The 15,521-nt window shown below is 31.6% G+C and overlaps 1 protein-coding gene across 5 annotated transcripts in view; it reads left to right on the top strand.

The window, feature by feature from the left end:
• Nek7 (NIMA related kinase 7) overlaps positions 1-15,521 on the top strand; it is a 154,358-nt gene that overhangs the window by 114,632 nt on the left and 24,205 nt on the right. For all 5 annotated transcript variants that reach the window (XR_010044358.1, XR_010044356.1, XR_010044357.1 and 2 more), the window contains 2 exons: positions 3,837-3,931; positions 7,783-7,896. Coding sequence is in view for 2 of the 5 variants with exons in the window: in XM_063239661.1 (XP_063095731.1) it covers positions 3,837-3,931; positions 7,783-7,896 (209 nt within the window). In the remaining 3 variants the exon portion in view is untranslated. The remainder of the gene's footprint in view (positions 1-3,836; positions 3,932-7,782; positions 7,897-15,521) is intronic.

Genomic DNA, 15,521 nt, shown 5'->3' with positions numbered 1-15,521 from the left:
GCATTTAATTCAATGCTAGGAACAGAGTAACAATAAATGCGGGGAGGCATTTTTCAGAGCTTTTTTAAAAGCTCTTAAGATTACTGTCAGTGATGCTTAAAAGACAGCCACTTTTTAAAATGTCTTTTGCAGAAGAAATGTTGGCCTCAGAAAATACTCCTTAGAATGAAATAAAATTTGTCCTCTTTCCATTTAGTAGCCAGCTAATTTTTCTTAATGGAAATTCATTAAGACGTGTTTAAATCAAACTGAGATGTGATAACTTTTCTTCTTTTAATTTTTCCAACAAGAAATATTTAAAGCTTTATTTTCTAGTTTGTTCTCATTCTAAGAGAAAAAAAGCACTATTTATTTCATTCAACTGGTCTAAATAATAGTTTAGAAAGAAGCATATTATTTTTCTATTTAAATTTCCATATGGATTTTTATAGGGTTATTATGAGTGCTGTACAATTTTAGAGCAAAAGTCTTAGAAATCATCTCATTTTGCATAGCATTTTATCTTTTTTTAAAAAAGTTAATATAGGAAGAGAAGTTAAACTGTTCTAGCTAGTGACAAAGGCAAGATATAAAATAATTCCTTGTTTTTGACCAGGTTTAGGTTTTCTCCCTTGTTAAAAATATAAAAATAAACAAAACTTTATATATATGATATATATATACATATATAATAAACAAAACTATAAATATACATACATACTCTTTATTTCTGTCATTTTCAAGTCTTTGCAGAGATTACAAGGCTAAATTTTTAGCTACACTGTTGGAAAAAAATTCTGTACATAACCTGTTCTGATGAAATAAAAGTTAATTTAGTTATATCCTCCATAATAGCAACATGTTAGCAAATTTGATTGGTTCTGTTGAACATATTAGAGAACTTTTAAAAACTAGTCTTCATTTTATTCAAAGTGAATTTGTGAGAGTATATTTGTTATTTATACTCAAAACTTCTCAGATGGCTATGTCAATTAGTGTAATGAAAGTGTTTTTTAAATTTGAATGACTGCCTTGATATATTTTAATGTAATTAATATAAAAATGAAAGGTCAGGTAGCATTTTCAGTTGGCAGGTTCTTCTATTGTAATGCCTTTTTTTTAATGGTACTGTCCATTTCTTACTCGTTTTTACTCATGTCAGCAGGTTAAATAGCAGTATTGCTATTGTAAAATGTATTCTCATTTTACCCACAACCATAAATTCTTGAAAATGGAATTATGCAGCCTTCAGTCTCCTAATACACAATGATTTGCATGAGTGTTTTAATGTCCAGTCATATCACTATACTACTCTCGTAGAGCTGTTTAAAAAAGTCACAATATTTTGGGGGCAATAATAATCACACATAGCTGTCATGGAGTTTAAAAAAAAAGGTTTTAGGAAATAATTATATCTTCATTATGTTTGAAACATTGAAAACATATCACTACCTTTAAATGTGTTGCAAATTTTCCTGAGCACATAAACTTTTAGGCCTTCGAGAGGATCAGTCAGTTAGGCCATAATAGGGCTGCATGTCTTTGCTCAATGTCGCTAAAGGAAAAAGCCTGTTCAGAGTTGGAGGGGCATGTTAGGAAGCTCATTAGAGGGAGATTAGAGCCTCCCTCCTAAGCCTATGTTCAGCAGTTAATTATGAATTTATTTTTTTAATTGTTGTACAGACACAAACTTATCTTCTCATTATACTCTCATACATGTATCAGTGAAGTGAGTAGCATACTTGGCTTTACATTTTAATATACGTTCAGGATATTTGTAGTTTCCATATGGAAATAAAAAACTCCATGTATGAGGTATTAAGATGTTCATTATTCATAATGTGGGAGAATCAGTGTCTACACCTAAAATAACAATGTTAACGGGATATATAACATTTTATAATGACCTCCAGCAGCTTACTAGAAGAGGCTTTTTTATACATCAAAATTTTCTATAAGTGTAATAGAATTCCTATCATTTTTCTTCTCTCTTCACTTGTGGGTCGTCACCAGTGAGTTCAGTTTGTATTGCAGTGAAGGTGTTATGCTCAGGCTAATCTCTGTAAAATGCTAGCATTTGTTCTTCTTTTTCTCTATCATCAATCTTTCACACTCATATCAAACCCCTAGTGTATCAGCAGGTTTCCCAGAGCTACTGGTTAAAATTACCTTTGCTTTTGGTAAACTCTGAACCTTTGAGCCTCACTGTTTTCAGCTGCCCCCTGTGGATTCCGTGAAGCCTCTCTCCACACATTCCTCACTGCTAGTCACTTGCTTTATGTCCAAAACCAGGAGCCTGTGCAGAGCCTGTTCATTACTTTACCTGTACCTGCCACTCTTCTCTAAATGGAGTGTGCAGATAATTGGTAATGCATGTGCAAACTACAAGTGAAAGTGGCTAGAACTCTCACATCTCAGTACCTTGTGTTTATTCAGTCTAGCTCCAAGTTTCTTTCCTTTTCTAACAGCACAGAAATTGGCCATTTTATTTGTATTTAAGGTAAATGCTAAGTTAAATAATTTCTTAAACTTTGTTTCCATTCATATCTGAGTATGTAAATATCTTGTTTGCATACTTTTTTCATTTTTATTCATTTTCATAAATACTTCCCTTCCATTTGACTATGACTATTAGTAAAAATGGATTCCATTAGAGGTAGGATTTCTTGGGTATGTGGTTGATGCTGTTTTCACTTTTTAGCACAGTACAGTTTCACTCCACAACTATTCTGTAGCTTGTAACTATTCTTTTAGAAAGCTAACTTTTGCCTTTAAGGGTAGTACTTCTAATTATTGGTGTGACTCCTTATATTGTCTGTTTAACAATTCCTGTACCAATTATGGATTTAGTCTCATTAAGATTTATAATAAATACCTGAGGAGATTCTTGAAATTAATAAAGAGAATGTCCTCTTCTGCAGGAGAGACAGCTTATTTTTAGTAGCTTTTGCCCTAAGATTCCCAAATATTGTTCTCAAATCTTGATTTTCTGCTTGATGAAAAGCTTTATGCTAATTAACAATTGTGCAGTAATAGCTAACTATATGTATAATTAAAGATATTCACTTTAAAAATCACTTAAATATTTTCACCCACCAAAATGTAATGCATATGCTTTTATCACATTTCTAGCAACTAATGTATTTCTTAAAATGACAAGAGAAAAATTATTGTACTTAAAAGCATCTTACTACAGCAAGGACTGACTCTTTCATAGAGATGTCAGTGCCCTTTCACATTATATAACCTATATAATCTTTGATGCAAAAAAGCCTCCCTATTTCTTTCTAACTAGGAGTAACTGAGGCATCAGTGTTAACAATTCCATCATTTGTCATGTCAGTAGCCAGGCTCATGTTCTAAGAGATGTTTCTGTAAAAGCTAATAATTATGAAATATTCACATATATTTCTGAATTGCCATAAAATTGCCACAAAACATTGTGAAGTATTATAAATATTGTAAGTTATTATTATGAAACTCAATTATTTGGGTGATGCAACCCATATTTTTAAAAAAGATTGAGCCAATATGAGTCATTTAGGTAAAAAAGTGATATCTTATTAGAAATCCTTCTATTTTTCCTTTCGTTATGTTTCCTAAATTCTCCCTGGACTGTTCAAAAGGAATAAATTAAAGTTTAAACCACCACACCCTTTTTCTTATAATATAGATGATAATATGCTCTGTAAAGATCAAAGAGAAAGGGAAAAATTAAAAGTTTTAAGTGCTCTGAAAAACAACTTCCTGAACCTAATGATTTTTGGTGATACTTTAATCTAAAATTTTATATGTAATTTCTTGCCGCAACTGTATCTTCATTTTATATTTCTTGTTGTATTTGGCTTATTTTTTAGTGGGTACACCTTATTACATGTCTCCAGAGAGAATACATGAAAATGGATACAACTTCAAATCTGACATCTGGTCTCTTGGCTGTCTACTGTATGAGGTAGGTAATGTTGATAAAAATCCCTATTTTGATATGTTTTTACATAATTTTCTCCATTCTTATAGTGTAGACTTTTTCTCATTAATATTTAAGAATAAGATTTAAATTATGAAGATTAACTCATTGAGTTGTTAATTTTCATATAGAATTTAATAATTCTTACACATTTACTTCCCCTATTTTTAAATTGTGTTCTGTTCCTGAGAATTTTAAAATGCTAATTTTTATGTTAATATAATGCTCTTCTGTGTATTTATAAAAATATACATTTGAGCATCTGTGAAAAAGCTTCCCAGTACACTACAGAATAAGAAGGATAATGAAATGGAATTAAAATATGAAAGTATAGTAAATCTTTATTAGTGTTTTATTTCACATTTTACATAGGTGTACTTCATCTTTAAAGATAATATACAAATAGATAATGACTTTAAGTTACTGCTTAGTTTAATTTCCATTAATAATTTTTATTGGTAAAGCTCAGGGAACTATTCGCTTTTTCCTGTTCTTAGGAGATAATGGAATCACTTAAGATGATCTTCTAGAAATTTTTCAGTACAATAATTTGGATCCTTAGAAAACATAATACTAACAAGTTTTTATCCATGTTACAAAGCAAGTAATATTAAAGAATATCTCAAAAAGTGACTTCTGTAATTTTATCTTTTAATCAAAGGTAGAAAAGAATATATACTTTAAGCTAAAGTTGTTAACTAAAAAAAATAATCTACATCTAAGTAGGTTTAAATAAACTGAAGAAACAATAGACTCATCTTCATGTCTCTGTAAGGAAACCTATAGTGGATGGATAGAAACCAATGTATTTCTTACTATTTTGTGTCTCTGTCCTCCTAACTTAAAAGGTATGATCAGGTTATCTATTTTAATTGGCTACCATTACTTGGAAGTAGACTATTAGGAAGTGCTTTTTTTTTTTTCTTTAACTGGTTGTTATGATTTTTTATTGTTTTGCTGATTATAGATTCTGATTTAAGAGACTTGAAATTATTGTATTGTTCTTACTAAAGTGAGTAATGAATAAAAGATTTTTAAATGTTCTTACATAAATTCATCTCAATTTTTATGAAAAATAATGCTGTAACAAAATTTCTATGTAGATTCAAGATTATAAATGATTAATGCTCACTATATTCTGCTAATATTTTGATATAATGTTACAAATGATTGGCTTGATAATATTAAATTATTAATTTTTAAAAAGTTACTTTGCATATTGAAAATTTTTAATACTGTTTAGGTAATCTCAGGCTCTTTCAGGTCATAATCTAATATTATCAAAGCAACACTTTCCCTTTGACTACCAAAGAGTATACGTATAAACTAATAGCAAATTAGTTTCCAATAATAAGATTAAATTTAACAGTGAAAACTGTTCAGCTGAGGTGCTGTTTTGGGAGGAAAGTTTGTTTTAGGATTAGATTCAAATAATTTTTCATATTCTAAATTTGCCTTTGAGAAGCAGTATCCCATTTTATGTGTGCTTAAAAGTGATCACCAAAATAAAATTTTTTCAGACACTCCTACACTCATGACTTAATATATTGTTGATCATTTTGAGTAAAAATACTCATCAAGGTAGCATTATTTTTAGTCTCAATGCATTTTCTCATTTCCTCCATGCAAGACAAGAATTGTTCTAAAGATTTAATTAATCTTCATGTTTATCTCCCTTCAGTCATATTTGAATGTAATATTAATAGAAATACCCAGCAATTTAGCTTTTAAAAATCAGCAATAACATCACAATTCGTTTTATACTTGTCCAGTAAGAAATTACTACTAGCAGCAGAAGAATAGAAGCCTTTTTTGAAAATGCATTTTAAACTCAAAATTAGACTTTCAAATATTCCTGGAACCTAAAAAAAACTAGCAGTACAGTTTTAATTGATATGCAACAAAGTAGACTTTACTAATTAAAATCAAGATGCTGTGCTTTTGCTACATGGACCTTTACATGGAAAAGTAGGTTTTACACATTTCCTTTATTGTTCAGCACAGCAATTGCATCCTTACAGGGTTGTAGGTTGGTGGCTTACAGTTCAAAAAAAAAAGAGAGCTGCCACCAGCCCCGAAGACAGACAGTGGGCTTTCGTCCCTTCGACACCCCCAGAATACTAATCAGGAAAGTCAGACCCTGGAGGTCAGAGAGCAAGTCAATCATTCTAGCAATCGTCTCAGTGTGGAGGATCAAATTAGCCTGAAAAATTCAGCTGCTGGGAGGAGAGGGCGAGCAGCTGTCAGGGGCAGCATCGAGATGCACTAATGAACCAGATGAATAGTGCAAAAGCTTGAAAATAAAAACAGGACAGTTGACATTTTTCATCTGTCAAAGCAGGAGATGCATGAAAATATACTATTCCTGTTTAACTCCTTAGGGGACATTCAGATTTTTTTTAACATTCTGCAGTATTCAGAGAAAAGTAGTATGATGAAGTAGCATATGATGATAATGTATACATACACACATTACTTAAGATTTTACAAACATGGGAAGACTATAGTTTACATGTAAGTGTATTTTAGGCACTGTTTTTCATACTATTTTATGATAAAATGTCTTTGCATTTTGAACAAAAAAATACTAGTTCCTTTATCAGAAATCTCCTCTTAGGCGAATTTTTTTGTTTGCTTGGGCATTGGAGGTGTTTTTTCTTTTTCTCATTATGTGGAACACAGTTCCTAAGGTAGTTCTGTACAGGTTGAGGTTTTATATAAAATACAGGCAAGATAAAAATCTGTTGAGCTGCTTTCCAGGCCTGATTTCCAACGTGATCTCCTGCTGGTGAAGGCTCTGAAGGAGTTAAAGCCCTGTCTGGAGCCCAGAAGACAGATGAGAGCCATTTCCAGCTTGTCCTGTCCCCACTGACGCTCGCTGAGTAGCACAGCATGGACCAGCGTGTTTCACACACGCTCTGCCTGTCTGGGGATGTACACATTGTCCTTCCAAAATCAAACTTATTAGCACATGTAGAAAAGGGTGACTGGCTTTGGGGCAGCCTGGCACTCCATGTTGTATTCTTGCTGCTGCGGTTCAAAGATTTAGAAGGTTTTGAACAGGATGAGAACATTTTAAATTGAATTTTAGTTTGTAACCCTGCTTACCTTAGTACTTGCTTGTACTTTAAATGTCAAGTTAGAACCTTGTCTTAAAATAAATTTAAATTCAATAGTATTTTTTTTTTAAAGTTGCTCATCCTCTGAGTTATGTTTTTCTGCATAAAAATCTCCTTTGGATGCCTTGAATTGTAGAGTTTGATATGTAGAGTTTTTGAACACTGTTAGTGTTTTTGAGACATTATCAAATGAACATAGGTTCTAATTTATGTAAACTGTTTAGAGATCAGTTACAATACTCAAATTAAGACTTTTTTTCTTCAAAATAACTTTTCCCATGGGCTATCTTATGCAAGATAAAATAGTGTGTATTCTGTTCCCTTAAATACCATTATATTATAATGCAGATAAGTTTTAATAGTTTTTATTTTGTCATATTTTGACAATTACATGCTTGAGCTATATTGTATAATGTCCATTTTGCCATGGATACACTCATTATTTTAATGGTATTATTTTTAAAAAGTTTTAAGTTACCCTATGTTGTTTAGTAGTACTATTTGTATTGTACGTATATGCAGAAAAATTATTTTCAGGAATTTTAAATGTTATAGAAAACAAAGATAGGTTAAATTTTTGTACTTTAGAAAGGAATATTCATAAAAATTAAAATGCTCGTATATTTAAAGTCTTTAAAATTATTTTCTACCTAGTGTAATATATTTGATAAACTCACTACTATGTAACTTTATCAGTTTCATTGAAACGTTTTACAGATGGCTGCATTACAGAGTCCTTTCTATGGTGACAAAATGAATTTATACTCACTGTGTAAGAAGATAGAACAGTGTGACTATCCACCTCTTCCTTCAGATCACTATTCAGAGGAAGTAAGTAATTTTCAGTCCATGTCTTTGCCTGTTTTAATAAGGAATTTTACTTTATCCAAAAATACAAATGAGTAGCGTAGGAGGAGAATTCACCTTTTTTATCCTGTTTTTTTGTTATCCTGAGATTTGCTATTTAAAGAGTTGACTGCAGTTCGTGATGTATAGTAAATACAACACTGTGTGTGGTATAAGATTGACCACTTCCTAGGTATGATAAGAATAGTAGCTGACTTTCTATTGGATGAACACAGAGAAGAAAATTAAAGCAAAAGAAAACCCAGGCTATAGTTAACATATCTGGTGGCCTCTTAATGGGTTAACTCCTTATTCTCACTGTCTCAGATCTACAAACAAATTTCTGTTTTGGTACAGTTTCCCCCATCCATGTTTTCCAAAAATTGAAATACATATCTCTTAGCTGTATATCTCTGAATTGTGTTTTTCAAGCTTTACTTTTTCTCCTTTGACAATAGCTGTCCTATTCCCATCTCACTGCTACACAGTCATATTCTTTTGGGGAAGTGTTTTTAGGTTATCATTGTAGAAAAGTGTACTGGATAGGGTTCAAAATTTTTAGAGACATTACCTCAAGATCTGAATCCTTTCCTGCCTTCATAATTCATTAAAATGAATTGTTTTGGCTCCATCCAACATTCACTGAACAATGTATCTCCTTTTTGGCGTAATACATTATGATTTTTCCAGTATTAAAAGAGGAAGCATGTAGAGTAGCAGTTTCTAAGGTCACAAAATATGTGTTCACATAGGCTTTTTCTTTGACTGGTCATTGGGGACCTACCCAGAGAGAGCACTGTCTTGCATCTCACCTCATGAGCAACTGATTTTTTGCCCCAGGAAAATGGAAAGGAGCAAAAGAAAAGTATAAAACAATTAGAATGTTCACTTATTAGATAATCATGTCAGTCTTTCTATTATGGAATGAACAACCAATCTTAGTATTATATAAGGAAACTTGAATCCATATAATTTAAATAATCTCTCTAAAGAATGTTTTACTACCTGTAAAACATTTGTGTTCCTAGAATGAAATAAGTACATTTTCTTCTAATAATTTTGATGCTAATGATCATCGATACCTAGTTTTTTGCTTCACAGCATTTATATCATATAATTAGAATAAGCTCTTAAAAGGCTGTGATAATTTAGAAGTATTATCTTTATTTGATGTTAATGCTCTTATGTTAGCCATTTTTAATTACTATTTTGGGTATAGAATATAAATATGGCATTTCGCAAAACCAACTTCAGAACTGTAGGCCTAGAAATACAGTAGGGTGTGAACAATAATGCAAAATGATAGCAAGAATGTCAGGGGCCTTTCTTTGTTGTGTCATTCATGCTGTCTTCTTTTTTCCATGAAGCACATGAATATTTCACATATCTGCATCCTCATCCTCTATTCTTCTTGACTAATTTTCAGACTGTCTAAATTTGCATTTCACATGGTAGCTGATTAGGAGATGCCGAGTGCAGCAGTGAAGCCTCAGCAGGCGGTTACCATGGTGACCTTCAGCAGGATTTTAATGATGATACCACTAGTGGTTCGTTGAAGTCGGCCTGCCTGCAGGGCTACTTCACTGCAGCTAAGTGTGAAGTTGGATATGTGGATTCTCAGCCAAGGGGCAAATATCAAAGTCGGGCCCAGATAGGTCTTCGAGTTGGGAGAGGAAAATAAGATTCCACTTTTTACTTCACTGTGTATAGTTACCAGTTTTGAGACGAGCTATAAAGCAAAACATGTTGTGTGATGTACTTGCCAAAAAACAGGACAATTCCTCATATTGGTAAAATCTGTCATGTCCTAATGAAATAGTAAGCTGTAATATCTAAGTATGGAAAATAATTCTTACTAAAGAAATGAATATGAAAATTATGCAGCCTATATAAAAATCTTACATTAATCTGATGAGTTATGTAGGAATGTCTCAAGAGTTTTGAAATGCAGATGTGCTAATAAATATTTTCTCTCTTTAAGTAGGAATCAATTTGTTTGTAAAATTATTATTCAGAATTTACAGTCAAATAAAGCCTAATCGTTTTGGTGCTGCCATAATAATAACCTTAAATATTTCATTGTCAAGTAGCCATTACAGATATTTTAAAAATCCAAATTACTCTTTGTTAGTGTAGCAAAATATAGGGACTGATAAAAAATCAAACACAAAGTTTTTCAATAGTGAACTTTTAAAACCCTACTTATTAAGTGTAATTTTATAAGTAAAATAGGCCCAAAAAATAAAATTTAAGCAAATTAGTTTATCAGATGTATATCTGAGAACTTCCAAATTTATCTAGCTGCTGCTACATTTTTAAGGCTACTTTCCAAAAAAGACTTGAAGGGAACATTCTGTGAGACTGCCAGCTACACTTGCCAACCAGCCTCAATTGTTAGGAATTTTAAGGAACTCTGCAAGATTTATTTCTAGATATAATCATTGCATATAGAAGAACTCAGTTTAAAAGGCTGCAGTTTTTAAATTTCCTGTTACAGTATAAAACATAGGTATCATTAAGCATTCTAAGAATCAAAGCTGAAAAGTAGTATTTTTTTAGAAAAGTGTATCCATCAAATGTTTCCTTTTGAATTATGGTATTACACACATAACTAGGGTTCTAGATTGAAATTTTAGCTACACATGAATGATATTAGGAGTTATTTTGTGGTTTCTGAGATAGTCTTGCTTATGATAATTTTATTTAGTGTTCCTTAGTGTTTTTGTCAATAATGGTCTCATCCATGTAGTGGGGAAAGTACTTAACAAAAATCTTGTGTTGAAAAAAGATGCCTTCTCTTAGATAACTCCTAGTTTACAAGTGATGATGGTGGTAGTAAAACAAATACTTATTGAGCATTTTCTGTATGTAAGAAGATATGATTCAAATGGCTGCTCATGGCCTGACCTAAGCTGCTCTCTCAGGTCTTGTGAGGCACTATGCTTCTTTCACAACCTCTGCAAGAAATTTTCTGTATTTTCATGTTTTCAGAGATGTTGTTTCCCCTTTCTGAACTACTTATTACCCTGTTCTGTTTCAGGCAAATTTATTGTAATTATTTGTTGCCATTTCTTGCATAGTTTTTCCTGCTCACTTCTTTCCCCTCTTCTACTTGGTCAAAAATGGTAGCTGCTTGTTTTCATACGTTTCCCTCATGATACTGTCAAACTTTTGTTCCCCGAAGCAGTAACTGCTTTTTATCCGGATCTCTGTGATCTGACAGCTTTTTAAAGTTTGGTGATTGATTGATTGATTGATTGATTGAGAAATTTAAAAACAGAATTACAACCCAACCAATGACAGCAAATAAGAGAAATTTCTGTAAAGAACTGTCTTTGTAAATCAAAGAACTTCTCAAAAGATAGACTAGAAAATATGATTTGTTTTCATTGATACTAGTCCCTCAGTGTTTTTTTTCATTCTTTTACATAAGCACCTTCATCTCCAAAATGCTCAGTGGCCATTTAGTGGGAAATACAAAAGATTTTCCTTCAGTTTCAGTTTTCAGTTACTTTGAGAGACATTGGAATAGAATGGTCATCAAAATTGTGAGTTTTTTTCAGTGCATCATCTCAGATTTTAGTATAAGAAATAGTGAATGTGTGCTAATTAGAAAATGATAAAAAGAGTTAATTTTAACTGATTCTTACAAATCTGAGCATTAATATCATACAGAAAATTTGTTATCAAAAATTAAATTTAAATAGAAAAGACATAGCAACAATTGAGTAGAATTGGACCTCAGTGTTGCTTTTCGATTTCATTACAACTTTAAACAAAAAATACACAATTTCATATACCATGTCCAAACCAAAATAAGATTTAGAAATCAGTAATTAATTTGTGATCAGTTTTTATATTTTTTACTTTAAATATCCATCCAGTTTGTAGTTTTAGACCTCCAACCCACAGATAGAAAATATTTGTTATGCTAAATGTAATTATTGGGACTATGTCTCAGATCTAAAAATTATAAAGTATCAACCTGAAAGATCACCCCAGAGAATAAAAAATTAATGAAATAAGCAAACTTATTACCTACTTTGCTATAACCTTTTTTTATTTTTGCTTTCTTTTTTCTACTTCAACAGTCCCTTCTCTTTTTTTCCCCCTTAGAGAAAGGGAAAGTGGGAGAATACAGTTTTTCTTTCTCTCCTGGCCTTTCCAGGAATAACCAGGAATAGTTTAGCAGAGGAGGCTAATAGCACTTTCCCTGCTCCTTCACTCAAATGTGTAAGAAATAGCAGTATTTTTTATTGTTCTTGAGATTAAAAGTCTTGATTTTCCAGATTATTTAAAATACCATGATTTAATACAATTATTTATTTAATACAGTCATTAAAAAGTAGTTTTATCCTGTGGTCGGTTATATATGAATAATTATAATAAATTTTGAATTTCAATTAAACTAATTTCAGTTGTGTTTATGTGGCTTTGGTAAAATGAAGAATGTTTTCAACTTTCAAAATCACCATTTTCTTTAATCTGTATAACAGCTTTTTGGTAAGGACAGTGGCCTTATTCTCGTGTTACATACGAGCAGTGGAAATCCTGATGGTGTTGAGACTGCAGGGGGCTTCCCTGTGCTAGACTGCAGGAGCTTCCACTTCATGGCCTACCCCTACTTCACTACAGAGCCACATAGCCAGAGTAATTTACTCATGTGCGGATGACTGAGCTTGTCAGGATTGCTGTAGATTTTCAGGTTGTGTATTTCTCCTCTTGCTCCTGACCCTTTCCCTTGCCATGTTTATTTGGAATCTACCCCCATAGAAGGCACCATTAGGCATTTAACTCAGAGCACTCTTCTGACTAGTAGTAACTCAGGGCATTGTAGTATTAAAAGGAAGGGATAAGGAAATTGTAAGGTGGGCATTATTTTTGCATATTAGATTATGTACATTTACTCTTTATGTAAATTTACTGCATACATTAAGATATCAGATGGATTGGTTTATAACATGGTGAACAAAAACTGTTATGTGTCAGTTTATCATTAAGGAAAGAAAAACAGCAAAAGGTTTAAAAATTATAACTAGTTTTTAACATTTAAAAAGAAAATTCAGAAAATGTTTAAAGATTTTTAAGAAAGTTGAATCAGTGCCAAAAATAGGACCTTTGTTTTGTTTCATAAAAGAATCACTTTATATAAATAAGAAAAAAGATGAAAAGTGGGTCTTTTTGCATCTTTTTGAAGTTAAAATGTTCACTTTTTTAAAATTTGAGCAACCTAAACATTTTTATGTTTTTATTTTTTACTTGCTAGATTCTGAAAGTTTAATAGAATTACATGAATTTCTTAGAATTTGTACTGGAAATTAGTAAATGTTACTTTAAATGTTGGAAAATTCTTCCTGATATATGGTTCCAAGAATATTTAAATGAAGGACATATTATATGACACAATGCTTGAAGTTAATTCTGTATAAGTATTCTGAAATTCCTATAATTATTCAAATGCCCATATAAATATTTTAGTTTAAAATGGAGATATGTAATTGTGCCATTATTAAAAATTGCATTGAATGTTAAACACTATGGTTAACATTTGATTTTCCTTCCTAAAAGTTTTAGTAAGTTTGATATTCTCATCATTTATATCAGTTGGCTACTTAATGAAAAATTGCCATGTAAAATTAGATATTTAAGCTCTAATGTTCCATTTTTATTTAAAAAAAAATATATATATATAGAGAGAGAGAAGCAAGCCTTTTGTTCACCTGAGCTTCTGAAGCAATGCTGGAGACTTGCTCCTTGAAGACATGAATCCAAGATGGTGGCTTATATTTCACATATCCTATGGGATCCTATAAAACTGTGTAATGTTCTTTAGTTTTAAAGACACTAAATGATCTTTAGTTATGAAATATAGACATTGCATTACCTTGTAGCTGTATAGAATGACTTTCTTTTTCCCTTTTTCTCTATCCCAAAGTTAATCATTGCTGACACTTTGGTATACCAGTTTGATACACCTAATCCTTTTGTATAAATAATGAATGCTCCAAAATTTAGTGTAATGTATTAGACACACAATGGGGTGCTAATGTGTCCTGGGGTAGATAAAAATTGGGTATATCTGAGAAGTTGCATAATTGGTCTCAGAGGAATTAAGATGGGGTGAGAAAGAAACAGTATCAATAGCAGTAGTCTTTATTATTCTATTGAGAGTTGTGTTAGTGACCTAGAGCTATAATGCACAGAGAGCCATAGTGTTATTACTTGTACAGTGATCTGTAACTAGGTTATCACCCTGCCATCTATGACTGTGACCACTCTCTTTTTAATATTTTTTATTTCAACCTGTTTGCTGTGATACTTCTTTGGAAACATACAGATCAAAATATACTAATATTTTATCTGTTATGCTGAAAACATTACTTTTTGCATGACTTACGACTTGATGATCCTTTAGACATTACTGAGAATTCATGGTATTTTTACTTTATATGTTTTTATTCATTTAAGGTTTTCTGTTTTGCTTTTTAAATTTCACTGAAGTTCTCTTTGATTTTATAAAGGCTTTTGCATATTCAAATTTACTTTCATCTTATTTTTGACATGCCCTTATATAAAAGTTTTTGCTTTTTTGCTTTTTAGTACCCAGGATAGAACTCATAACCTCACGCTTGCCAGGCAGGCGCTTATGCCACTGAGCTATGCCCCAGCCCTATAAAAGTTTTTTTAAAAGCAACAAACATACATGTTTTACTAATAAGCAAAAAGTTAACAAATACTTTAGGATGATTTTACTCATGAAATTTTTGCTCATTTTTATTAACTTTAACATGTAGGAATAATTCCATGACCAGAACAATTCAAAGTAATAAATAGAGAACTGTTTCTCTCAAGTGCAGAAGATTCTTTTTAGTAAATCAGGACCTAATATTAGAAATTCAAATCTGACATAAAGGAATATAAGTGGATTTCTTCATTATCTTGACACATTTTCCTTGAATATGGTTAATAATGATACTTGCAATCATTGCAAAGTATTGGATAACTGTTAAAGATTTGTAAAGTAACTCCAAAACATTAGGAAGGTATAAGTCATTTTAAAATGAAGTATTTTCATTGAGGTCTATAGGAAATTTTAAAAAGATGTAAGACTAACATTGAAGGAAGTCTCAAATCACATTTTAATTTTTTAATGTGTATATGACATAGTCTTTTTTTATATTTGTGAGGTTACTGTATAAGTTGGTTTGGTTATTTTTGGGATACAGTGGGTGGATTACCAGGGTCTCCTGAATGGTAGGCAAGCATCCTGCCACTTAGCTAAGCCCCAGCATCTTTGTGTAAGTTTATAATCCAGAATAGGGAAATTGTTCCAAGTTGAAATTCAAGTACATTGTGTTTGGAGTGAGTTACTGCCACTTTCTTGAATGAGTTAAATTAGAGATAACATTATATTGGCACTTATTTCAATACTAATCAGAATGTATTTGTCATTAAGAGTATGTGTCTTGGATAAAGTAGGCTGCTATATTTCTTCATGAATTTTGCACTCTAGACAAAATTTGGTGGTTTCTCTGTGGTCCAAATTGGCCTGTGAAATATGAAGATAGATAAGTTAATTTTAGGTACCGGAGTAATGGGTGTTAGAGCTG

Source organism: Cavia porcellus, unplaced genomic scaffold (genome assembly GCF_034190915.1).
Source record: "Cavia porcellus strain 051 isolate PalLab524CR breed Dunkin Hartley unplaced genomic scaffold, mCavPor4.1 scaffold_29, whole genome shotgun sequence".
Classification (NCBI taxonomy): Eukaryota; Metazoa; Chordata; class Mammalia; order Rodentia; family Caviidae; genus Cavia; species Cavia porcellus.
The sequence above is the reverse complement of the archived record's forward strand: the minus strand, read 5'-3'. Positions and strand labels throughout refer to the sequence as shown.